General features: G+C 42.3%; 1 protein-coding gene across 1 annotated transcript in view; it reads left to right on the plus strand.

The window, feature by feature from the left end:
• The window catches only part of LOC124794906 (cactin), a 177,036-nt gene that overhangs the window by 96,226 nt on the left and 54,167 nt on the right, over window positions 1-26,643 (plus strand). The window contains exon 6 of the mRNA XM_047258608.1: window positions 2,552-2,669. Within this exon, the coding sequence (XP_047114564.1) occupies window positions 2,552-2,669 (118 nt within the window). The remainder of the gene's footprint in view (window positions 1-2,551; window positions 2,670-26,643) is intronic.

Raw genomic sequence — 26,643 nt, forward strand, 5'->3', positions numbered from 1 at the left:
ACATATTGAGAATTTACAGCAAATGTATCACATTTATGTATACAGTCAGTTCGTTGTGCCAGCAGCAGGGAATGTATACACCGTCCAGTCACATTAATGTCATCTGTCAAAAGTCAGTATTACCACCTTTTACAGCACGGACCACTGTGAGATGTGCTTGAAGAGTAAATGAGGTTCTGGAAGGTACTGACAGGCGTTTGCAGACATGCTGACTCCAGCACTTTGGCCATCTTCACTAAGTTACTTGGTTTAAGGTGCAGGGCACGAAAAGCCCGATCGAGGTGGTCCCACGGATTCTCCATTGGATTTAAATCTGGGAAGTTTGACGACCATGGGAGTACGGTAAACTCATCCTGGTGCTCTTCGAGCCACACACACACATAATCTGTGAGCTGTGCGACACGTTGCATTGTCTCACTGGTAACTGCCGTTGTGCTGAGAAAAAAACAAACTACTTTTAGGGGTGGACAGGGACCCCATGGATAGATGCATTCACATGTTGGGCCACTGTGCCTTCCAGAATGATGAGATCACCTAGGGAATGCCCTCCAGCGTGGACTCTTTTGACAGTTGTTACAGGATGTTAGCTTTCAGACATTTCATACCGTACACGCTGACAGCCATCCGCCCTATGGAACATAAAATGTGATTCATCTTAAAAAGCCATTTGTCCCCACTCAGTGGACATTCGATTGTGGTATTGGTGTGCAAATTCCAACCTTTGTTGCCAATGAACAGCAATCAACACTGGTGCACGAACCAGGCACCTGCTGCGGAGGCCCATGCTCAGCAACATTTGCTGAACTGTCGTTGAGAAGGCTCTGTTTCCTCGGTTCAATGGGCAGTCAGTTGCTTAACTGTTGTATGTCTGTTCATTTGCACACATCTCCACAGTCATCGTTTACCCCCATCATCTATAGCCTGTGGTGCAACACAGTTGCCTCGGCACCAGCTTCAGATAGCGCCATTTTGCCATGGACAGTATACTTTAACCCTTTTAGTGCCAAATATGATCTGATCGTGATCCAGATTTTCAGCGAAAAATGCCAGTAACGATCTGATCGTGATGCCTTTCTCATTCGCTAGGAAATACTAACAACTTTGCCTTCAAGCGCGGAAAAAATGAATGAGAAAGGCATCACGATCAGATCGTTACTGGCATTTTTCGCCGAAAATCTGGATCACGATCAGATCGTATTTGGCACTAAAAGGGTTAAACACGGCAGCACACATACAGGTTACAAACTTTTTAGAAATGCTTCCATCCTTGACCCGAAAACGAATGATCATTCCCTTTTAGATGTCAGATAAATTGCTCCATTTCCACATTACAACAATGACTTCACAGTTTTCCACATCACACCCTCCACTGCTAGTTATGCCACTTATTGTCTATGAGTGTGTAGTGCCTCGAGAATTTCGGGGTAAATTCTAGAGACACTTGTATTTCCACCGTCTCGAACACGCGTTATTTTAGAGATGAGTGTAGTAAAGTAGAACTGTGTCTACTGCACCACAATTATGTGTGTGCAGAATGGACGTGTATCGGACAGATGGTTGGCACGAGCAGGTAATCGCCAAGCCCGCCTAAGAAGTTACACGTCCAGCTCAAGGAGTAAATGCGCCGTACTCGGTGCAGTGTCAAACATTATTGGGTGAACATTTGAATGTTGTTGAAAGAAGAGAGGAGACACTTACAAAAGTAAGAGAACGAATGAATAAGTAAGGTCCAGACAGTTGTCTTGTTAGCCTTGGAGAGATTTGTAGACTGTATTTATGGAAAAATGAATGTGATAGTTTCTGACGGATTGGAAGGTGTCAAGCGTATGAAAAATGTTTTAGTTGTATAAAAAATGTTATGTGTGATGAAAATACAGTGAGATTGAGTTCAAAGTATTCTCGAGTGTAGAGAGTTATTTTAAAAGTATGAAAAATTCCTCCAAAGTAGCATTTTATCTATGGAGAAGAAGTTGTGCAGGACATCGCAGCCGGCTATCGTGAAAAGAAGATCGGTGAAGCAACTCCAAGTAAGTTCGTTAGCCAAGGGGGAGTGTGAGTCTTGCACACCAGTACTACACTGCCACCCTTAATCACCGGAAACTGCCAGAAGTGGTTATTCCATGTTTACATGTTTCCTTAGTTGTCACATTAATGCGTATGCACTGTTTATAAAAGCATATACATAGTATTTGTGTATTTGTATTTTTGTGTTTGCTGTTTGCCTTGTAATCAGTCTTCCCTTATTTTTGAAGACTGTTGAGAGCTACGTACAAAAAGGAGGTTGCTTAAAAGTTTTCTATGCTCATTATGCATTATTTATTTTGTGTAGTTTAATGTGGTTAAGAGTGATGAAAATTATTATTCTTGCAGTTGCATTTCTCTAATGCCATATTTACAGATTTCATTACTTACATAAATTGTCTTGTTATAATTGCTTCCAGTTTACACAAAGTAAGTAGCAGCATTCATTGAGGTTCTTCTGCTTCAAGGCCTTAATTGACTTACTTTTTGCCTTTGTGTCACTAGCTCCTGCTCTCTTTTTATGTTCCAGGTCTACAAAGAATTGGAAAGAGGAAAGAATCTAGATTATTGGAACGATATTACTGTGATTGTAGAAGATGAGCTTCACAAACTGAGGAAACTGGAAAAGCAAAGTGCATATGAAGCAGGTAATGCTATTTCCTTAACACTGATTGAACTCAGAACTGTTTGAGCTCGGTGTGTGTGTTATTGTTTCTGTACATGTAAATATGATGTGGGCCTTCTCAGCATGCAATTACAAAGCATTGCATACACACTAATATACAGGGGGTTTCAAAAAGAATATACATATTACAAAGTATTATTTTGTCCAAACTATTGATCGCTGCACCTCGGCTTGCCTATTGGAGAAACGAATACATAGTCTAGTTTATATTAATAGCTGCTAGATGCCAGTTGTCTTCTGTTTTGCTTGGTAAACATCATATGTTTAAAATGGCTACTCCGCAGCAGAAATCATTTTGTGTTCTCGAGTTTGTGAAGTTCAGTTCCGTGATTATAGTGCAAAGACGTTTCAGGTTGAGGTATCAAATTGATCCTCCAAATGGGTGGAACATTCACAGATGGTATCAACAGTTTCTAGATACAGGATGTGTATGTAAAGGAAAGAGTCCTGGCCATCCTCGTGTTCGTGAAGAAAATGTTGTACGGATTCAAACTGCTTTCCAATGTAGTCCTTCAACAGCAACTCCTCATGCCAGATGGGAGTTACAACTGCATACAACAACAATTTGACATGTTTTGATACATCTGTTGGTTATGAAGCCATACAAGTTACAGCTGTTACAAGCTCTGTCTCCTGATGACAAAAGCAAACTTGGCATTTTGTAACAAGATTCTTGATGCTATTGACAATGATAACACTTTTGCACAATGCATCATGTTCAGTGATGAAGCGACTTTCCATGTAAGTGGTCAGGTAAACAAACACAATGTTTGAATTTGTGACCTTCAGAACCAACATGCAGCTATTGAACATGTGCGATTGCCCAAAGTCAATGTGCTTTGTGTGATGTCCCGATCATCTGTTTATGGCCCATTCTTCTTTGATGGGAACACAGTTGAACGGTCAGCAGTATCTCGCTATGTTACAAAACTGGTTGTTTCCGAGGCTGCATAAAGACAACTTCATTTTTCAAGAAGACGGGGCACCCCCTTACTGGAGTCATCAAGTGCGTGAATATCTGAATGAAACTTTACTGAACCATTGGATTGGTCGTCAAGGAGCTGGCAATTTAGCATGTCTCAGCTGGGCTCCACAGTCACCGGATTTGACGCCCTCTGACTTCTTCCTGTGGGGTTTCGTTAAAGACGTTTATGTACCACTACTCCCACAGAACTTGGAAGAGTTGAAAAACCAAATCCGCACTGCCATAACATCAGTGACGAAGGACATGCTTGCCCGAGTTTGGGAGGAATTTGAGTATCAATGTGATATTGTTCGTGTCGTTGATGGACGACATATTGAGCATCTGTAATCTGAACTTGAGAGGTTCTTAAATATGTCTTAAAGTTTAATAAATATATGCATTTCAAATACATATATTCTTTTTGAAAAACCCTGTATATGACTAGTGGAAGTGTTGGTGGCTCCAAGGTACTGTTATTTACAGTTATGGTATTCACTCAACTTGCTTCTCACAAAAAGTTATTCTCTCATTAAAAGGTGGACATATTTCAGTGGCAGTCATATCAAACTTGAATTTATTTTTTGCACATTAGAGTGACACAAAATATATTTTCCTTATTTATCTAGAAAACAAATTTTTAACATTTTATGCACTGGTCTCATAATTTAGATAACTTATGCCCATATTGTAATACTACTTGGCATGCCTTATTCTGTATGTGGTCTGCAAATAACTATCATAATTACTGAAGCAGATTTTGCAAATTTTTCTGTTTATCAGTTCTGCTGCAATGGGAACTTAGATAAAGTCTTGCCACAATTTATCACATGTTGCATGTTTTTAAATGTTAGTCACACAGTTGGTTTACCATATGTACGTAAGTTACCACAATGCCAAAGTATGTCAACTTGTGACTCTTGTCACTGTAAAAAGAACTGCATCATATACTTGTAAATATACTTCACACAGACATTCATAGAATCACTATTTTTGTATTGTACATTATTTATGACTTATGTGATTAACAAGCAGGAATGAAATGAAAATTTGTGTGAATCTCTTGCCTTAGAAGGGCCTGCTTATTCTGTTGTAGCTTTTTGAAATTGTGTAATTGAGCTCTTTTTCTACGAAAGAAGCAGGAGTTAATCAGATGTAATTAGCCACTGATAGGATAGAAACAGAATGCACATTTAGAAATGTGTAAAACCAGCAAGAGGAACATGTCACCATTTTTAGCACTTGCAGATTTTAACAGCACATCTATTCTTCTCCAGGGCACTGCACAGTCGAACTCATATAGAGGTACCCATTCTGGACAGATAATTGTAATAGAGCTTAAAATCATAAGTGTAATTAGAACATCAGTACTATGTCAGCTTATGGTATATGGCTTACTAAACTATGCAAACTCTTCTATAGTCTAGAACATGCTGTCCCAACAATGCCCCATCCACAGAGCAGTAGCACAGCACTAACTGCAGCAGCTAGGAGCCTGTAGGGGGGGGGGGGGGGGGGGGGATGCTATGATTTATGATGTTGCTGATCATGTAAGGTATGGTCGAAAGATCACAAGTCTGTGTTGTGAAGACTCATTCGATTGTTAACTGCAAGTGACGATGCTCTATGGTGTGCCTTTCCATCTGAATTTTCACAGAGAGCAAAAGTGCTCCACGGACTGGAACAGCCTGTTCTAGAATAATACAAGGTGTCTGCACTGGAATTCCCTATTTTCAATTTGCTCACACCACAATAGTAAATGAAATAAATTTATTTCCTTCTCAAAGATAAGGTGTATGTCAAGTTAAGTTAAATGGCAGGGGGGGGGGGGGGGGGGGGGGTGGCATGCATGTGATCCCTTGCGGTAACGTGAAGAATAACTGTCTACTTTGTATTCTGTTTCCATCCAGGTCCACTGCAATATATCTCGAAGAATGGTAGCAATGCCTTCTACATTCCAAGTGCAGAGGTCTTGGGGGTCTTGCACTGCAGTTGCAAACACCCTGTTCTTCATGTAGTCACAGAGGAAAGAAAACCAATACTGTGATGTCAGGAGAATGTGGAGACAAGTTCATGGGTCCATCTTGTCTAGTCCAGCTTCCTGGAAATTTTCTATTCAGATTTGTCCAAACATCCAGCAACCAGTGAGGTAGAGTGCCATCTTGTTGAAAGCAGAGCTTTGGGTGCAGGTCTTCAACCTGTGGAAAACCAAACATCTCTAGCATGTCTGGGTGCCTCGATCCTGTGACAGGCTCCTCAGCAAAGAAAAAAGGTCCAGTTATATTATTGCACCTAGGCCACACCAAAAATTCACTTTCAGGCTGTCTCACGCCTTTTCACTGGTACTGTTGGGGTTCTGTGACTCTCAAATGCAAACATTATTCGTATTGACAGTCCCAGAGACCTGGAATGTGACCTCATTGGAAAACATTACATTTAACAAGTAAGCAGGATTCTATTCTATTCTATTCGGTTAAGTATTTTACGTGCAAATCTCTGTTGCCATTGCTTGTGATTGGGCCTTATGACGTGCAGAATGTGCACCTTGTATGAATACAGATGGAACCACTTTTTGAGGACCTTATGAACTATTGAACATGAAAACTGAAGTTTCCCATGAAAGCTGAAAGCTGATGAATTGATTTGTGTAGACTTCGCTAGAACACTTAGTGGAGTTTCTCAATTTGTTCTACAGAGACAAGCTGACCGCCTGCACACCGCTCCAGAATACTGTCATTGTCCACAAACTGCCTATGCCATGCTTTTATTCTCTTGGCATCTGGTTCTACTGTATTGGAAACAGTATGAAACTGCCTTTGCACCCTAACAATGGGTTTAAACCCTGTGTACCAGAAAACAGTTTGTGCCTTCTCCTGAACTGACACCATTTTCTCTTGGGCAGGTAGTGAAACAATGAAAACACACTGAACATTGACAAAAATTAGGCACCAGCTTTAGGTTTTCTGCACCAAACAGACAAGTCAGACCTGAAACAGAGAAAGATATACCATTTTTGAACCACCTCAGAAATTAAGGCAGTTTGATGCAAACACCAATTAATACTATCATGCATGCTAAAAGTTTAGGTAGGCACTTGACTGATAATGGTTATTTAGTTTCATATTATTTCACAAGTTAGATTTTGAAGTTAAATAATTTTGCGAACAGTAAAAGTACTAAAAATATCTTTAGGGCAGTCTTTAATATAAAAATCACAAAGAAAACTCTTAAATTTTAGATTAAGTATTTCCTTCTTCTATCTAATGCTATGTCGAACTCTGTAGAAAAGGTGATAAATGAAAAAAATTAAAAATAATTCTGATAACTCAGAGAAAGACAATAGAATAAGAGAAGTTCTGCAGGTACCTGTTTAGTTTGGAAGATTACTGTTCAGGAAGAGAATATCATCAAGTGTCATTGGCTTTGAAGATGTGCATCAGTCCTGCATTCTCCATCTCTCAGATGCCACACTGCATGCTGCAATGCAGCGCATGAAGTATCCAGTTTGGGAAGATGTGAATGCATGCTATTAGGCCTGTGTCACCAGGCTATCAGGCTGCTGTCTTTTGCAACTTGGGGTTTACCGTTGATGTATTTCGAAATTTCATCTGCAGCAATGCCAACATCTCTTACAGATTCAACTTCCAATGAATCTTCAGATTCATTGAAATATCCATTGGGTTTTTGTTTCTTTGCAGGAACCTCAGACATGATCTCATTATTTTTGAACTGTGGATAATTTTTTGCAACATGATGCCTCATTTCTTTTATAACTTCATGTTTCTCAGCAGTGCCAGGAATTTTAAACTTTCATATTTAGTGTGTAGAAACGTTGCGAGCTTATGTGTCGTTGTTGTACCCTACTTATTGATATTGCTTAAAAGTGATCTTTCTTTAGTCTTTAAATATATTAGAAAAGGGATTTTGTCCTCATTTTTTATAGAAGCAATTTCAACCCCCACAAAACACATAGATACTGTGTTGGTATTATGGAGGCTCTGAGATCACAGGCGGAATTTTTAAATGGTATTAGAAAACTTATTACATCTACCAACATTTTTTTGTCAACATAGTCAATTAAATTGTCTCAATTTTTTCTTGGTCAAAATTGCTAGAACTTCCAACCATTGTGAATTAATTGACTCAAAGATATCTAGTTTGCTGTTCTGGTGTGTGTCCACATCTCCTTTCAACGACTTCTGCAGGCAGTTCAGAATAACAGTTCTTCTAAAAGAACATGGTGACAGCTTGACAAGAATTGATTAATTGCTGCTGTACATAGTTCTTGTAATCACTGATATCACTCTAGTCGTGTGGTCAAGCATAGTATTGAGGTTGTGTGCTGAGCTGAGGAGTCTGTTATATTGCCAAAGTGCCGCTATAATGTTTGGTCACCCGTCCCTATAAAACATGGTTTAGCACAGTACCGAGTAAATCAAACGACCGTAATATCTTTATCAGTTCATGTTTAATATTTTCTCCAGTTTTTCCAATCTCACTCTCGAATTCTTTGGTGCACGTCACTTGATCCTCTAGTTTTCCTTCTTCACTGTTAATGCAATGCACAGTCACTCCCATGCAGTTCTTTTTCCAGTATTAATCACACCATAGTTCAACTTTTAGTGACCCTCCTACACCACTGTAAACATTCCTCACCTCTCTAGAAACAGCTTCAAGCAGACAGTCAGCAGTTTTCTTTAAATTTCTCAGAATGGTGGTTGGATGAGGTACCAATTCCTTGGCACTCACTGCATCAAACTTGACCCCACATCATAGGGAACTGTGTCATCTCGAGAAATCCATTTCCACTCACAACTTTAAAACTACCTTTAAATTGGGGGTGGGGTGAGGTGGGGGGGGGGGGGGGGGGGGTTACTCTGCTTTGTCCAGCCTCACATGCATTTTAACAAAGTCAAAGTCCCAGATTTATATCCAGTGTAAGACTACACTTTTTTACACACGAAACAAGCCACTATATATCTTTGATATTCTCCTTGCCATCAAATATATAACCAAATTTCTTCCAAATCAGCAATTTCATTTTTAGTTTTCCCAGTAATATGAAATCATCTTGTTTTGCCTCATATGAAATTATCTCCAGGGTGTTCATTTTATGAAAGCACTCCACTAATGTTTACTCCGATGCACTCATTACATGATCACTCAATTGCAACAAAGTGTTAACTGAAGGCAGCAGAAAGTTGGCAACTCACACCTCTCTGGTAACCAGCCATCCAGAATGTGCTTCACATACTGCATGAAAACTAAGGTCACGGCGAAGCATAGTTACTAGATGCAGGTCTTTGGTTGCAGCTAAAGCAGCTGCTATGATAATCTAAGGATGGAAACAGACTTCCACTTTACTTAAGCCTTGCAGACATTCCAAGAATCCCCACAGACTTCATGTTTTCAGCTGATGTTATGACAAACGTGCGGTGCTGATTTGTGCAGTCTCGTTCATTGACCACAGCTAATACAATTTGATGAAATGTGTGTTGTAAGATTGATATTATCCTTTAATTTTTAACTAGAAAGCAGTCCACAGATAACCCATGGATATCTGCAACAATGTGTACTTTTACCCACAGTAACAATTACTGCAGATCACTCTGGATATATCAGTGGATATCCATATCTTGCGGTCATTAACCACCGAATATGTACAGGGATTGTCCATTAAATAATAGTGAATTTAAGTGTTACAATACATTTGGAAACTCTCCATTTTGTGTGTGTGTGTGTGTGTATTATTCATAGCCATCAAAATAGTGAAACTGTTTGAAGAACGAACAAAGTTTATGCTATCATCTTATTTGTGATACTGTAATATTTTTAATTATTCTAACAAACATGTTTGCTTGGTCTTCTTGTGTATTCATAGCAGTGAAAGTACTGAAACAGTTTGAAGAACCATATTTGTACTATTATCTTATTTGTGATACTGGAATATTTTTGTAAAACAATAAACTGGTAGCCGATATCGCAGGAATTCCTTTTATTCCATGATTACCGGTTTCGGCGAAACTAAAGCCGCCATCATCGGATCTTGTGCTTGTACGTGATAGAGACACTTAACATTTATAATGTCATCTCTCTTGGACACCTATGTGCTTCTTACAACAATTTTGTAAGGCCTGTGTGTTGTAGGCAACTATTAATATCACCAGTGTTTGCCTTGATGTTGTATGTGCCCTAAGATCCGATGATGGCGGCTTTAGTTTTCCCGAAACTGGTAATCGTGGAATAAAAAGAATTCCTGCGATCTTGGCTATCAGTTTATTGTTTTACAAGCATCTAGATCGCTCGAGCACAATGTTCTCCCTATAAAATGGAATATTTTTAATCATTCCAACAAACATGTTTGCTTGGTCTTCTCCATTGCCATGTTCATTTCTTTTAGAATTTGAATAGTACTCTGAAAGTCTTGTAGCATTACTGTAATCACTGTTATCATTTGAAGGTAACAATTAGGACTTGCTTTTATTTAATTTTGTCTCTGGCTGCAACCTGTGTTAAGACAAAGTAATGTATCCAGTTATACATCATGCAGAGATATATATCTACTTTGTGCAGCTGGAAAATTCTGTCATACTTTATTAACAGGTGGAAATTCTCTACTAAACAAATACTAACCTAAAAGTTATTACTGCTTTGTAACAAAAAGAGGCATAACAAATTCTTGCCTTGATAAACAGTATGATCTCTACATTGTGCTTCATTGATTCATAGAAATCATTCAAGTAAGTGTCAAGGGCTGTGCTATGGATTATTCTGGAGAATTGGCCTCAAGAACTGCAATTACGAAATTGCGGAATTTGCGAAATTATAAAAATGCATCTTAATCAATTTAGAGCCAAGGGGAAAACACACTATATTACTGTTCTGGAGATTCCATATGTGGATCATATCTACCTCATAGCTGACAAAATGCAGAACATCCGCTAGTGTCTCCACCAACCATGATGTTGGAAATTTGGCTTGGTCACATGTATATCAAAAACTCAGGTCCTCTATCTCTCTGCCAGAGGAGTCTTGCGATCAGCATCGCTTAAGAACTAGTAGAACATTAGATGGAAGAAGAGTCGTATTTTCCATATTGAGGAAACATGATTATGAGTGATAAACCATTTAGAAGTTGCAACTGCTGCCGTTATTGCTAAGGCTGGTGCTGCTGCCTTCAGTAAACTGAACGAGACAGTAAGAGCATCCCAGTGCTTGCATCTGAAGACCAAACTAGCCATCTTCCAGATGATAATCTACCATAATCTTTTCAGTATCGCAATGGTACTCCTCATCTTTACTTTTGGCCCCACTTCCTCTGAGTGTTGCAAAACTTATCCTCCGTATCTTCTTGCATCGCCTCCTCCTCCTCTGATTTGTTGCCAGTGGTTTGCACAGATTCCTTCTTCACTTTCTAAAAATTAAACGTAAGTTTTAGTTAATGTTGTGTTGTTTACCTCAGTAGTGCTAAATAACACAAAAAAGAATGAAAAATTCAGATGAATCAACATTTTTTCCTGATTTTTCCAATTTTGTCATCTCAGCTGCTCAACTGTTTTCTCTTTGTTGATATGATTTTACAAATTTCACATCAATACCTTTATACAGCTAACAGCTATAAAAACTACCTGTATTATTCAGTTATGTTTATAAAAGTGTAATATGTATTACCAAATGATAGTAATTGGAATTGCCAGCTCTGGAGCTATGACTTTTCTAAACTGAGGCAGGAATTTGTTAGTGAGACTACATCTCCTCGAGCTTCTCAGATAAATTATTTAAAAAAAAAAACTTAAGAGTTATATAGTGGACTGGACTTTTTGTGACCGGAAGAAGAACCCTTCAATAAATTTGCACTCTTTATTACCTATTAGCTAATAACTTCCTCTTTTGTGTGACACAAAATTAAATATAGAGAACATACAACCATACAAGACCATACACATTTCTTCAGACTGTAGGTTCCAGCATTTTTTTTTTTTCTCTCTAATCTTGCTACAGCTCTACACAGCATGCTTTTGTTTCCACAAAAGGATCTATTAGATCACCAAAGTTTGTCTCATAGGCAGATTTGTTTTCAGTAGCTATGATTGTGAGGCCAGATAAGTGATCCTAGCTCATTGTTGAATGCAGATAGCTTTTAAATATTGTCAGTTAAAAGCTTCATTCACAGCTTTCAGATGTTGTCGTTAATGTGCAGCATATCCTTAAAGCTATACTAATATTAAGAAAGACTTCTTACAAGTCGTGCTTGCACAGATGTTGCAACAGGTCAGGTGCACTTGATTTTTTATTAATTATCAATTTCTAGCTTTTTAAATACAGTGAGTTCCTGGCAAAAATCAACTGCATTCATATCATTTGAGTGTTTTTATTCTAGGTCGGCTCCATTTTTCTGTACATCCTCAGTTGACATATTTAAAAATGTGTGACCAGCGAAGAAGGTGAAATTTTCATGTAAATGCTGTGTGCTGTCTACCATTGTTTCAGTTTGTGTTAAAATTATGTTGGATACTACTTTTATATCTTTGGACAATAGCTCAGTTGGGTCTTTGTGTTCTTGATTTGACCATGCAGATTTCCTCATGTTGTCTTTTCTTTCTGGAAGTTCATTTGTTTTTGAGGACTAGTTCAATTTCCAACCTTTTCAATTCAGGTACTGCTGCTTTGATCCAATGTTGTATTAGTTTTTCTCTTATGTCTTGCAAGATCTTAACAAGACCTTGCATTAGTGCAACAGAATCTGAGGTGCTAATTTTCTCTTTCTGTATTTTGAAGATCAGTCTCCTAATCTCTTGAAAACACTAGCCTAAACTGTCAAGTTGAAGATAAATTTAAAGTCCATCACTGCTTGTAGTATATGACCAGCTTCATACTTAGATTCTGCAGCAAGAGAGGATTCTTCACTTTTTTTGCAGGGCTTTGACAACTTCCGGAAAATTATTTAATAGAGCTGTAGCAGCTAGGTGTTTAGCCAACCTTATTCTTTGACTACTTCCTTTTATGTTGGTTACTGTACACTTTTACATTATTTTTCTCCACATGATGGATCCAGCTAAGAAACAATTGCACAAGCCCAAATAGGCTAACTGCTTCATGAAGCCATCTTCTCACCATAGAAGCAGATTTACTTACTTCTTCAATTTTATTTTTAGCTCTTTTTCTGTTGTGAGCCTCACAAAGCTTTTTTCTTGATGCACTCATCATTTGCTGTTTGCTTCCTAAAAATATATTTATTTTAATGCTGATAAATCAGTTTTACATTCAAAATTATGATCATGTATGTGTATGTGTGATATATGTCTTTTATATTAATATAAAACCCTCACTTTTTTGGTTTAGCCCATTTAGTGGTGTAGCATTCTGGCAAAAACTTTCTGCCATTTGGAGCTATTTGACTGGACTACTACACTGATAATATAATATGTACCATTCGTACCTATTATTCCTGTTAATCATTTATTTTTGCAACGGTGGTTTAAATCTGTTGATTTTGCTAATAATTATAATAATGCTGACTATTTGCACACCCAATCAGCCATATAAACAAACAATGATCATCGCTTGACATTCAACCATTTGGCTCGTGTAGCCATTTAGGAAAGATTTTTTTCAAGATGCAACAGCGATCCTCCTGGCAAGGTATCACATACACTAACCCTACTTTCAAAAACCAACGTAAGACACATTCAGAAATCAACTTAGGATGTGTTAAAAAGCCAACTGGGATGCATTTCAAATTTCAAATGTATAATCAATAGAACAGCATGTGCTGGTTGCTAGGCACTTTGCAAAACAAGTTTTTTTCTTCAAATATATGAATTTGGCGACTGACCCCCCCCCCCCCCCCCCCCACCTGAAATTGCTGCCTGGAACAAATATCCGATTTGACCCCCCCCCCCCTTTCTCGATCTGCCGTTGAGAGTTGCCTCTTGGTTGCCTTTCATTTTGGTCAAAAATAACCCAACTGCGCATAGGAGCTTGAGGTGTGGAATATGAATCTCTGTCACATTTGGACATGACTCTCTGGTCACTGAAAAATATTGTGAAAGTAATTACGGGCAATTCAAATTCCCACTTGGATTTTGATCTTGGTAGCTCACTTTTCTCATTGATGAAAAAAACTGCATTTACATTTAAAGTAATAAATTGTCATTGTATAGTTATCAAACAATATAAAAGAGTTTGAGCCTTAAATAACTGAAAAGACTTTTAAACAATTTATAGTGTGTTATGTGTTGTCTTATGTGGAATGGCAATTGCTTGTGATGATACGAGGATTGGATCTTTAATAGTGGGAATTATTTATTTACAGCTTGTACAAAATAGATACGTGTTTCAAAGTTTTACTGACCTTCAAAGTAGTCAACAGCCTTGTGTATAACTCGTTGCCAGCAGTGTGGAAGTTGTGGGGTACTCTTAGCAGTGCCAGTTGTGTTGACAGTTCAAGCGGCACGATCTATTGTCCGACGAATCTGTAGCAGTTCTGAAGCGAATTCCGTGAAGTGTTTCCTTCAGTTTAGAAATCGAGTTGAACTCACAAGGGCATAAGTCAGGGGAGTGCAGTAGGTGGTATCACATGTAGCAGCTCCATCAGTTAAACAAATCAGTAACAGCTTGCACTGTACATGCTTGAGTATTGTCCTGCAAAATGATGGTCAGGTCCTGCAGAAAGTGTCATCTTTTCTGTCTCTATACTGTTCAGTTTTGACACACAACCTACGACCAGCTTAGAGACTGAAGTGATGACACTTTCTGCAGGACCTGACCATCATTTTTCAGGACAATACTCAAGCATGTACAGTGCAAGCTGTTACTGATTTGTTTGACTGATGGAGCTGCTACGTGCTATACCACCTACTGCACTCCCCTGACTTAAGCCCTCGTGCTGCTCGAACTGTCAACACAAGTGGCACTGCTAAGACTTTCCTAAGACTTCCACATTGCTGGCAACGGGTTATACACAATGCTGGTGACTACTTTGAAATACATATCTACTTTGTAAGAGCTGTAAATAAATAGTTGCCACTGTTAAAGTTGCAACCCTCGTACATGCTCAGATGAATCATGGTATGAAGATGTACCTGCAGCCTTATTATTCAGTTCAGAGAGAGGGTGCTTTTATCAAGAATTTACAAAAGAATTATTCTTCCTGTTTTAGCAATGTGCCACCAGATAGGGCAGGCAATGATAATATCTGTTATTTTGTCTGTTATATATGTATGCATATTATGAGTGTATTCAGATGAGTAAGACAAAATAGGTCTTTCGGGAAACATTTGAAACATAATACTTTGCAGCTTCCCTGTTGTTCAGTTTCACCTTGTGCATACTGTAAGATAAACTGGGTAACACTTTGATTAGAAAGTAACTTACTGTCACTGTTTCATGAGATATATATTCAACTAAATTGTCCTTTCCTTCCATCTTGAACTTGTGTTTGCTTTGGCCATAGAAGTTGAATGAAAAGCCATCATCCTTCAAACCTCATGGAAAAAATACACTAAACAAACTTCATGCTGTAAAAATTACAGTGAAAACGTAGATACAAACTGTAATGTCATTCTTACAGGTAGTATTTATTGCAAATAATACAAAATAGAAAAATAATTTAGGATTTGACGAGGCCACTTACCAAGTAGCAGAAGCCAAATCGTCGACAGACACATACAAAAGAGAGAGAGAGAACATGCTACCTTTCGAAATCATTCCTTTTTCGAGCTAGAGCAGTGACTCTTCGATATAGTGACTCTTGAAACACCAGACACTTTGACTACCTTGCCTATAGAAGCAACAACCATATGAGCGCCATGACTTTGTCCATTTTTGAATTCAGTTAGCTCTGACATAATGCACTCACAACTACACAGGAAACTGTATGGACCACACCTAACCCTTGCAATCTATTTAGCGCATTGCATAGCTACCATTTGTAGTCAGATACAACAACGCAACCGCCAGGCTTGGCTACTATCTGCATTTATGTTCAGGCATGCATTTCTCTTGGTATTGTTATATTTTTGCCCAACCCCTGTAGGTTTCCCAGTGGCACCTGTGGCATGTCAGTCCATCCTATACCTTATGATGGGAAGCTTATAAATGGTTCAACAGAGTTGCTTCACTAACAAACGTCTATTTTTCAAGGAACTGGCTAAGAAGTAAGACTGACAGCATTCCTTAATAGTATGGATCTTCTGCATACATCTTGGTGTTCATCTGTTTTTGAAGTACTTGCAGGTCCTCCATCCAAATTCTGTTGTTCATTGTTTGTGTCACCCTTCATCATGAGGTAAATGGAGGGAAAGGGCTCAATAGTATATACTTAATTTTACTTTTGGATTCCACTTTGAGTGAACATGATTTCTTCCTATTTTGCTGCTGTCAAAAGTAAGTAATATTGATCAAAGGAATTCATACATATGGAAATAAGGTCATCAGTCTCACTTTCATCTTCTACAAAGCATATATCTTAGCAGTGCATTTGATAATATATTTTGGTTTGTACTTTCTGTATTTCAGCCAGAATTTTTACGTAATTTGTCATCTGCATTTATAATTATTTACTTAGGCGCTCTTTCTGTGAAATGAAAACTTTAAACCTCAAAGTGAAATTACTGGTATTTGAGCTATTTTTCTCTTTGCTTGCCAAATTTCTATTGTAATCGAGTTCACATCTTTTTAGACATATGTTTTGTATTTTGCTGTCACCCCCACACCACACACCCCCCCCTGCTCCACTCCCCAAAGCTTTTTTTCCTCTCTAAGAGAGTGCCTGGCTGTGAATTGGAAAATGTATTATGTGGGTGGAGAGTTCTAAAAATGTTAAGTGTTAGAAAACATATTTAATTATTGTTACAACTTACTTTTGTTGTCGTTTATGATATTTTACCATGTTCCCTCCATGTCAAATTCATATCTGCTAATTGTCAGACTTATTAATTTTCATTAATCAGAATCCAAAAATTCAATGACCATGAACTTAGTAAACTTTGTGGGTATGGAGCAGTGAGAACATGGTGAGACAGTTTGGCAAAAATTTAATTCTCTCTCTCCATGCCCCAACCCCATGCCATTCTTAAATATGAGCCATTCATTTTTGCAAATTTTGTCTTTACTGTTTAAAAAAAATCAAGTTTCAAAATTTCATCCTTTAGACAGCTGATTTGAAAACACTGTTTATCCGTGAGTTTCTTAGACGTAATGCCTGTTCTCCACAAGGTGACCTCAGTGTAATAGTAACATGAACTGCAGACCATTGACAGTACTTCTTTTGGCAGTCAGACCATAACTGCTTTCTTTAGATGTGTTACAGACACTGATCACAATGATTAACATTTACGTTTTTTTCATTTAGTATTAAAGTAAAGGGCAATGAGGTCTTGACAGTGTGGCTGACACGTTCTCAAAGTCGCTAGTCTTCAGTTACCACATTAGGATGATCAGCGTTGCAAAGATCCGCATCTGCTGAGGAGGATTATGTTGCACTGTCATTATGCCTGTTGACTCGACGAGAAACAAAGAAACAAACATATTGCTGTGAATATACTGAAACATGATTATCATAAATATATTTACATATCATTAAGCAGTGAAACTTTATTTTGGAATATCAACTATGTGAGAAAAGATAGATTACTACTTACTGTAAAGATGATATATACAGGCACAATTAGAAAACACTCACACATAATAACCCCCCTGCGGGTCCGGGGATTAGAATAGGCCCGCGGTATTCCTGCCTGTCGTAAGAGGCGACTAAAAGGAGTCCATCCCCCTCACGGGGGTAGTTCGCGCCTGCGTCCGGAGACGGACGGTTCCACGACCTATCATCGTGGTCCTTTTGGTTTTTTCACTTCTCGTTTCTTCCTTCCTTTTGTTGGTTCCTTTCTTTGCTCTTCTCCACCTCACTGTCTTCCTTACTCTTTCCCTTGCCTTCTCCTTGCCTTCTCATTGCCTTTTTCTCCTTGCCTTCTCATTGCCTTTTTCTCCTTGCCTTCTCATTGCCTTCTTCCCCTTGCTTTCTCATTGCCTTCTTCTCCTTGCCTTCTCTGGTCTCCGCCTCGGCGTTTGAGACAGTCTGTCCTCTTTCTCCCTCTCTCTCTTCTTTTTCCTCTTCTTCCTTCCTCCCTGTGCGTGCCTGAAGGCCGACCCACGCGTTCGCACGCGTAGCCGGTGACGGGGTAACGCGTAAGTCCCCGCCCTGGGTAGACATGTAAGGCACGCGCGTACCCCCTGGTAAAGGCCAGGCCCGGGGAGGGGTGATTGCCTGAGCTGATACCTTCTGACCATGCCGATTGGTCCCTCCGTCTGTTTCTCGGGAGGTGTGACCTGAGGTGTAAACATTCGCCTAAGGCGGGAGCGCCCTCTGAGAGGGTCCCCACAAGGAAGGAGCGCGCCATCGGAGACGCTGGCAATCATGGGGGATTCCTCCGCAATGGATTCTACTCCATCTCTTTCGACTTCGACCCAAAAACGGAAACGTGACCAGCCAACAGTGACAAAAGTACTACCGCCTGCCCCACAGTTCCTCGTAGTTTCTCGAACTGAGGACGGAAAGGATTTTTCCTCTGTCAACCCTTTCGTTATTCAGAAGGGCGTAGATGCCATAGCCGGATCTGTCAAATCCTGTACCAGGTTGCGTAACGGCACCTTATTACTAGAAACTGAGAATGCGTTTCAGGCACAAAAACTGCTTCGGGCCACCCTCCTGTACACGTTCCCTGTCCGGGTGGAGGCCCACCGAACTTTGAATTCGTCTCGTGGTGTGGTCTATACTGGCTCCCTCGACGGATTGACTGACGAGGAGCTTCAATCATTCCTCGCTGAGCAGGGCGTGACGGCTGTCCATAGGGTCATGAAAAAGGTCAACAATGACCTTGTACCGACCCGGACAATTTTCTTGACCTTCGATAGTGTTAAGCTGCCATCGCGCATCAAGGCGGGCTACGAGGTTATTTCTGTTCGCCCCTATATCCCGACACCTACGCGCTGCTACCAGTGTCAGCGTTTCAATCACACTCGACAGTCTTGTTCCAATGCGGCTAAATGTGTCACCTGTGGCAGGGATGCCCATGAGGGTGACTGTCCACCTCCGTCTCCTCGTTGTGTGAACTGTCAGGGTGACCATGCCGCATCCTCCCGCGACTGTCCTGTCTATAAGGAAGAACGCTGTATCCAGGAAATTCGGGTCAAAGAGAAAGTGTCCACCTCGGCTGCTCGCAAGCTATTGGCTAGTAGGAAGCCCACGCTGCTCCCAGCGGGGAAATACAGTACTGTCCTCGCCTCTCCTCGGACTACCCGGGAGGTAGCAACCCAGACATGCGATCTGACCTTCAGCACCACGGTCGTCCGTTCGGCCAGTGCTAAGATCGCGCGGTCGACGTCTCCTCTTCCTCCCATCACCCCACAGACACGAGCACCTTCTTCAGCTTCTGCTAAGACGAAGACACCGAAGTCAGATGCACGGGCCTTCAAGAAGGAACCATCCCGTGCAGACTTCCTCCGTAGCTCGACCTCCCAGCCTTCGACCGGTACTTCCACTACACGTCCTTCCAAAAAGGCGCATAGGAAGCACAGTTCTCCTTCCCCGCCACGGCGCATTTCTTCTCTTGCGCCACCCAGCGGCTGCCGCCCCAGGCCGTCATCCGTTTCGCCTGGCCGCACCGCTGGTCGCCGTACATCTGGCCGTTCACTGGCGGAGGAAGCTCCCCCTCCCGGCCATCCTCCCGAGATGGCCGATGACCCTATAGACCCAATGGACGATGACTGTCCGCCTACTGATAGCGGCGGCAGTGCTCGCTCGAAGCCAGGCCCTAAGCGGCCTTCGAGGTGACCACTTCTCTCATCTTTCTTTTCTTACGATGGCACTTATTCACTGGAATATTCGCAGCATTCGCTCCAACCGAGAGGACTTGAAGTTGCTGCTCCGCTTGCACCGTCCGCTTGTCGTAGCCCTCCAGGAAACGAAGCTACGCCCATGCGATCAAATTGCCTTGGCACACTACACCTCTGTGCGTTTTGACCTACCCCCTGTGGTAGGTATCCCAGCTCATGGAGGGGTTATGTTGCTGGTCCGGGATGATATTTACTACGATCCCATCACGTTGCACACCGGCCTGCAGGCAGTTGCCATCCGCATTACTCTCCCCACTTTTACGTTTTCCTTTTGTACCGTTTACACTCCATCGTCATCTGCCGTTACCAGGGCAGACGTGATGCAACTTATTGCTCAGCTACCTGCACCATTTTTGTTAACTGGAGACTTCAATGCCCACCATCCCCTTTGGGGCTCTCCAGCATCCTGCCCGAGGGGCTCCTTGTTAGCAGACCTTTTCAACCAGCTCGATCTTGTCTGCCTTAATACTGGCGCCCCTACTTTTCTTTCGGACACATCTCACACCTATTCCCATTTAGACCTCTCTATATGTACTCCCCAACTTGCACGCCGGTTTGAGTGGTATGCACTTTCTGATACATATTCGAGCGACCACTTCCCGTGTGTTATCCATCTCCTGCAGCATACCCCCTCTCCGTGCTTCTCTAATTGGACCATCTCCAAGGCAGACTGGGGGCTCTTCTCTTCCAGGGCGACCTTTCAGGATCAAACCTTTACAAGCTGCGATCGTCAGGTCGCACACCTCACGGAAGTCATTCTCGCTGCTGCTGAATATTCCATCCCTCACCCTCCTTCTTCTCCACGTCGCGTACCGGTCCCCTGGTGGACCGCAGCATGTAGAGACGCTTTACGTGCTCGTCGACGTGCTTTACGCACTTTTAAACGCCACCCTACAGTGGCGAATTGTATCAATTATAAACGATTACGTGCTCAGTGTCGTCGTATTATCAAAGAAAGCAAGAAAGCCAGCTGGGCTGCTTTCACAAGCACCTTCAACAGTTTTACTCCTTCTTCTGTTGTCTGGGGTAGCCTGCGCCGGCTATCTGGCACTAAGGTCCACTCACCAGTTTCTGGCTTGAAGGTCGCGTATGACGTCCTTGTGGCCCCTGAGGCTGTCTCCAATGCCTTCGGCCGCTTTTTCGCAGAGGTTTCGAGCTCCGCTCATTACCACCCTGCCTTCCTCCCCCGCAAACAGGCAGAGGAGGCTAGGCCACCTAACTTCCGCTCCTCAAATTGTGAAAGTTATAATGCCCCATTCACCATGCGGGAACTCGAAAACGCACTTGGCCGATCACGGTCCTCTGCTCCAGGGCCAGATTCTATTCATATTCAGATGCTGAAGAACCTTTCTCCTGCGGGTAAAGGTTTTCTTCTTCGTACATACAATCGCATCTGGATTGAGGGACATGTTCCCGCATGCTGGCGCGAGTCTATTGTTGTCCCGATTCCTAAGCCGGGGAAGGACAAGCACTTGCCTTCCAGTTATCGACCTATCTCGCTTACCAGCTGTGTCTGTAAAGTGATGGAGCGAATGGTTAACTCTCGATTGGTTTGGCTGCTCGAGTCTCGACGCCTACTTACCAATGTACAATGTGGATTTCGTAGGCGCCGCTCTGCTGTTGACCATCTGGTTACCTTGTCGACCTTCATTATGAATAACTTCTTGCGGAAGCGCCCGACCGCGGCTGTCTTCTTTGATTTGGAGAAGGCTTACGACACCTGTTGGAAGGCGGGCATCCTCCGCACCATGCATACACGGGGCCTTCGCGGTCGCCTCCCTCTTTTTATTCGTTCCTTTTTAATGGATCGACAGTTCAGGGTACGTGTGGGTTCTGTCCTGTCCGACACCTTTCGCCAGGAGAATGGGGTGCCACAGGGCTCAGTTTTGAGCGTCGCTCTCTTCGCCATCGCGATCAATCCAATAATGGATTGCCTCCCAGCTGATGTATCAGGCTCCCTTTTCGTGGACGATTTTACCATCTATTGCAGCGCGCAATGTTCACGTGTCCTGGAGCGCTGTCTTCAGCGTTCTCTTGACCGTCTTTACTCCTGGAGTGTCGCCAATGGCTTCCGTTTTTCTGCCGAGAAGACGGTCTGTATTAACTTCTGGCGATACAAAGAGTTTCTCCCACCGTCCTTAAGACTCGGTCCCGTTGCTCTCCCAATCGTGGAGACAACCAAATTTTTAGGCCTTACATTTGACAGGAAACTTAGCTGGTCTCCACATGTGTCATATTTGGCCGCCCGTTGTACCCGTTCTTTAAATGTCCTCCGTGTTCTCAGTGGTCTGTCGTGGGGAGCGGATCGAACCGTCCTACTTCGTCTATATCGGTCGATCGTCCGCTCCAAGCTGGATTATGGGAGCTTCGTATACTCCTCTGCACGGCCATCCATCTTACGCCGCCTCAACTCCATACAACATCGGGGTTTACGACTTGCGATCGGAGCATTTTATACCAGTCCCGTAGAGAGTCTTCATGCTGACGCTGGCGAATTGCCACTCACCTACCGGCGCGATATACTGCTTTGTCGGTATGCCTGTCGGCTACTGTCAATGCCCGACCATCCGTCTTATCGTTCCTTTTTTGACGACTCTCTTGACCGTCAATACGGGTTGTATGTCTCTGCCCTGCTACCCCCTGGCGTTCGCTTTCGTCGCCTCCTTCAACACCTTACTTTTTCCCTCCCTGCAACCTTTCGAGTGGGCGAGAGCCGCACGCCACCTTGGCTCCAGGCTCAGGTCCGCGTTCACCTTGACCTCAGCTCGCTCCCAAAAGAGGTCACCCCCCGGTTCGGTCTACCACTCCCGTTTTTTGGAACTTCGTTCGAAGTTCATCGACATGACTTTCATTTATACAGATGGCTCTAAGACCAATAACGGGGTCGGGTGTTGCTTTATTGTCGGGGCACAAAGTTTCAAATACCGTCTCCATGGCCATTGTTCGGTCTTCACAGCTGAGCTCTTTGCCCTCTACCAGGCTGTTCTTTACATCTGCCGCCACCGACATTCTGCTTATGTCATCTGCTCAGATTCCCTGAGCGCCATCCAGAGCCTCAGTGATACGTACCCGGTTCACCCTTTCGTACACCGGATCCAACGCTCTCTTCAGCAGCTGGTGGACGTCGGTTCTCCAGTTAGCTTTATGTGGGTTCCGGGCCATGTCGGTATCCCTGGGAACGAAGCTGCAGATGCCGCGGCCAAGGCTGCGGTCCTCCAGCCTCGAACAGCTTCTTGTTGCGTCCCTTCGTCCGATTTTAGCAGGGTGATTTGTCGGCGCATCTTATCTCTGTGGCATGCCGATTGGGCTGCACTTACCGACAACAAGCTTCGGGCCTTAAAACCTCTTCCCGTGGCTTGGACGTCCTCCTCACGCCCTTCTCGGCGGGAGGAGGTCGTTTTAGCCCGGTTAAGAATTGGACACTGCCGGTTCAGCCATCGCCATCTGCTGACGGCTGCGCCGGCGCCGTTCTGCCCATGTGGGCACTTGCTGACGGTTAGACACATTTTAATGTCCTGTCCAGATCTTAACACACTGCGCCTCGATCTTAACCTGCCAAATACTTTCGATGCCATTTTAGCGGATGACCCACGAGCAGCTGCTCGTGTTCTTTGTTTTATCAATTTGACACACCTCGCTAAGGACATTTGATGATGCTGTTTTTTAATCCTATGCCTGTCAGTCTGTCTTTTATCGTGTTTTCCCTTTTAGTTGTTGTGGTCAACTTGTGCCTCGCGGTGCATTCTTAGAGTAGTCAGGGCGCTAATGACCGTTGAAGTTGTGCGCCCTAAAACCACAAAAAAAAAAAAAAAAAAAACCCTCACACATAAGCTTTTGACCGCAGCATTCATCAGAAAAGGAAAGAGAAACACACACCATTTGTTAACACTAGCAAGCACATCTCACATACACACGACCTCCAACTCTGGCAGCTCGGACCAGAATGCTATTCCGGTCTGAACTTCTCATTCATTGTACATCTGTGATACAAGGCACAACTGTCAAAGATATTCTCAACAGAAGGCTTGTCTTGCACCATGGTTTTGGACAATGGCCTCAGTTCGTGGCACAGTTGTTCAAGAACTTTTGTACATACGATGGCATTCGCCACGTCACGGCACCTCCCTTCCATCCACAGTCGAACAGCAGACTGGAGCACCTTGTCTGAAAGTTTGCGACAAATGTGCATGTATGTAGAGGATTTGTCAGTGGAGGAGGCTCTCACATTTTATTTAAGCTCTTACAGAACAATGCTAGCTGGGGTCAAGATTCCCACTGAGCTCCTGCACAGCCGTCAACCAAGGCTACTGCTCAGCCTCTTGCTGCCGGGCATACTTCCCCTAACAGCACCAGTTTCCTCGATGTTTGCATCCAGAACTCCAGTATGAGCCAGAGCGCTTGAACAGTGCACTCACTGGATACAGCCAGCATGGTTGCCTCGATTGCACAGTTCACACCAAACACTGACTACTAGCAAACTGACAGAGCCAGCTGCATCCCAGGATGAGTGCCGGGCTCCTTCCTGGGGGCATGGGCCACACATCTCATTCTACATCTGACCTGGCAGCTCCAGAGTACACACACTTGGCCGTGCCGAGATACCCCGGCAGTTAGAGTTTCATCAGCACCGATGGCAGAATTTGCTTCCTGCGGCAAGTGCTGGTGCCTCCCCCTGCCCCGAGCCGGCATCGCCGTCCTTTTAGTATAGCCTCTGGCTCTTCCATGGATGGGCATCTCTTCAGTCACAGCACTGTGGATGGTAATGCGTGATCGCATTGGAGGAGTGTAGTAACCTGCAAGTTAATACATCTATAGTGGGCAAAAGTTGGGCCACTATGGCAAGCATATTGCACACCAACTTTCAAATAGCATGCCAGTAACTTTCTGAGATGGCTACTGAGGGCATCCCAGTCACTGACAGCCGTCACCAGATACTCTTGCATGCACAGCACTACATCATTGACGCTTGATGTGGATAACATTTTTATTAGAGAATACTCAGGCCTCCATGGCCTCAGTTATTAATATGTTCGAGATTTGTAAACTGTTTTTGCTGTACTCTTGCTGGGGTTGCTGTGTAACCCAGTAAATTTTATCTCTTTTTATGGCTGCGTGTTTCCTTTGTTCCCAGGTAGAACAGATATTAGCACTTTCTCCGAAGACATTGTGCCCAGCAGGTGTTGTGTGCTGAACTGGGTGTATTACAGTGTTGGGTTACATTGGATAATGTAATTGCATTTTGGCAATGTGTGCGGTGTTAACTACTGGTAAAGGAGGAAAGGGGGCACTGTGGCAGCTTATCTTTTGTTCCCAATAAAATCCATTGCTTCCTGATAAGTCAAGTCATTCATTGCCCTGATTCTATTAATCTCTGCTCGCTTACTGAACTCTGAGCAGATCCTATACATGGATCTGTGCAGTGCGCTGTCTGATTTGATTCAAAAATGTTCAGATGTGTGTGAAATCTTATAGGACTTAACTGCTAAGGTCATCAGTCCCTAAGCTTACACACTACTTAACCTAAATTATGCTAAGGACAAACACACACACCCATGCCCGAGGGAGGACTCGAACCTCCGCCGGGACCAGCCGCACAGTCCACGACTGTAGCACCTTAGACTGCTTGGCTAATCCCGCGTGGCTGATTTGATTCTTCACAGTCTTCACCATTATGAGAACTTGCAAGGCTGTTGCACATTAGATAGTGCTGACACTGGCTGCAACTCAGTCCACATAAGAAAAAGTTGTAACACCACAGATTATTAGATATAAATGGCTAAGTTCGTCTTGTGCCATTTGCAATACATATTTTGATCTCTGTTGTGACTTGAAAGTGATCACACATACCAGAAGGGGATTAGCTACATCCTTACCATTTTCAGCAACTTTTTAGAAGTACCCTCACACTTTGATTATGGGAAATCACTGCAGTTAGCCACCCGAGTATTGGCGGGAAAACTATAGCATAGGGTACGGAGGAAATGCCTACCCTTCAACCTCGAACAACTGATCCCCTCTACGGTTCACAACTGTAGTTGTAACTTGGAGCTTGCTCCACACAAGGTTGAGCACCTTTGACAGTCAACCATGGAAGGAAATCTTTTAAGGAAAATTCGACTGCTGGCAACAGACTGCATTCGAATACAGTGTGTAGTCACTTAAAAGATAACTTAGCTGATAAAAATAAAAATTAAATTCACCCCACTGAGGAAGAATAAAATCCCACCCAAAAAAGAAGAGAACATATGACTCCCATAAATTGATAAATAACAGAGTCAAAAAACAGAAGAATCTTACTTGGAACTCACAAAACAAAGAAAGATGACTCTAAAAACATTAAGGAAGGTTAAATGTCAATATCAAAAAGATATACTTTCTATGATAGAAACAAATAGTAAGAAAACAAGCTCATGAGATTACTACAACAAAACATTTAGCAGACAACTTCAAAGATATGATCCTCCAACACTAATACTAAAAGATAAAAACAATAAGATGGCCCATAGTGATAAAAGAAATTCATAAATTTTAGCAGAAACATTTAACGAACTACCAAATTGCGAGGATCCTCCTGAACTTCTTGAAATAAACACAGAAACTCCAAAAAAAAACCCACCAGAAAATATAAACCCTCTGACAATTCACGAAGCTTACAGAGCTTTGAGTGAGCTCAAGAACTACAAAACAAGTGGAGAAGATCAAACATTTGCAGAACTCTGGAAATACGCAGCAGAACCCATGAAGATATCATTACATCAATGCACAGTTAAAATCTGGATCAGAGAAGAGCTACCAGAACATTGGACTACAGCCATCATACACCCATTACATAAAAAAGGAGGAAAATCAAATCCGGACAACTACAGAGGGATATCCCTATGGACTGCACATACAAAATATTATCGAGATTTCTCTCCAATCGCTGTAAAGACCATATGGAAAAGGAGCTAGGAGAATATCAAGGGGGATTGAGACCCTGGAGAAGCTGCCCAGAACAGATCACCACATTAAAATTAATAGTGGATGCCTACCTACAAAAGGAGACAGAAGCTACTAGTCATAACATTTGTAGACTTCAAAA

The sequence above is a fragment of the Schistocerca piceifrons genome, chromosome 4 (assembly GCF_021461385.2).
Source record: "Schistocerca piceifrons isolate TAMUIC-IGC-003096 chromosome 4, iqSchPice1.1, whole genome shotgun sequence".
NCBI lineage: Eukaryota > Metazoa > Arthropoda > Insecta > Orthoptera > Acrididae > Schistocerca > Schistocerca piceifrons.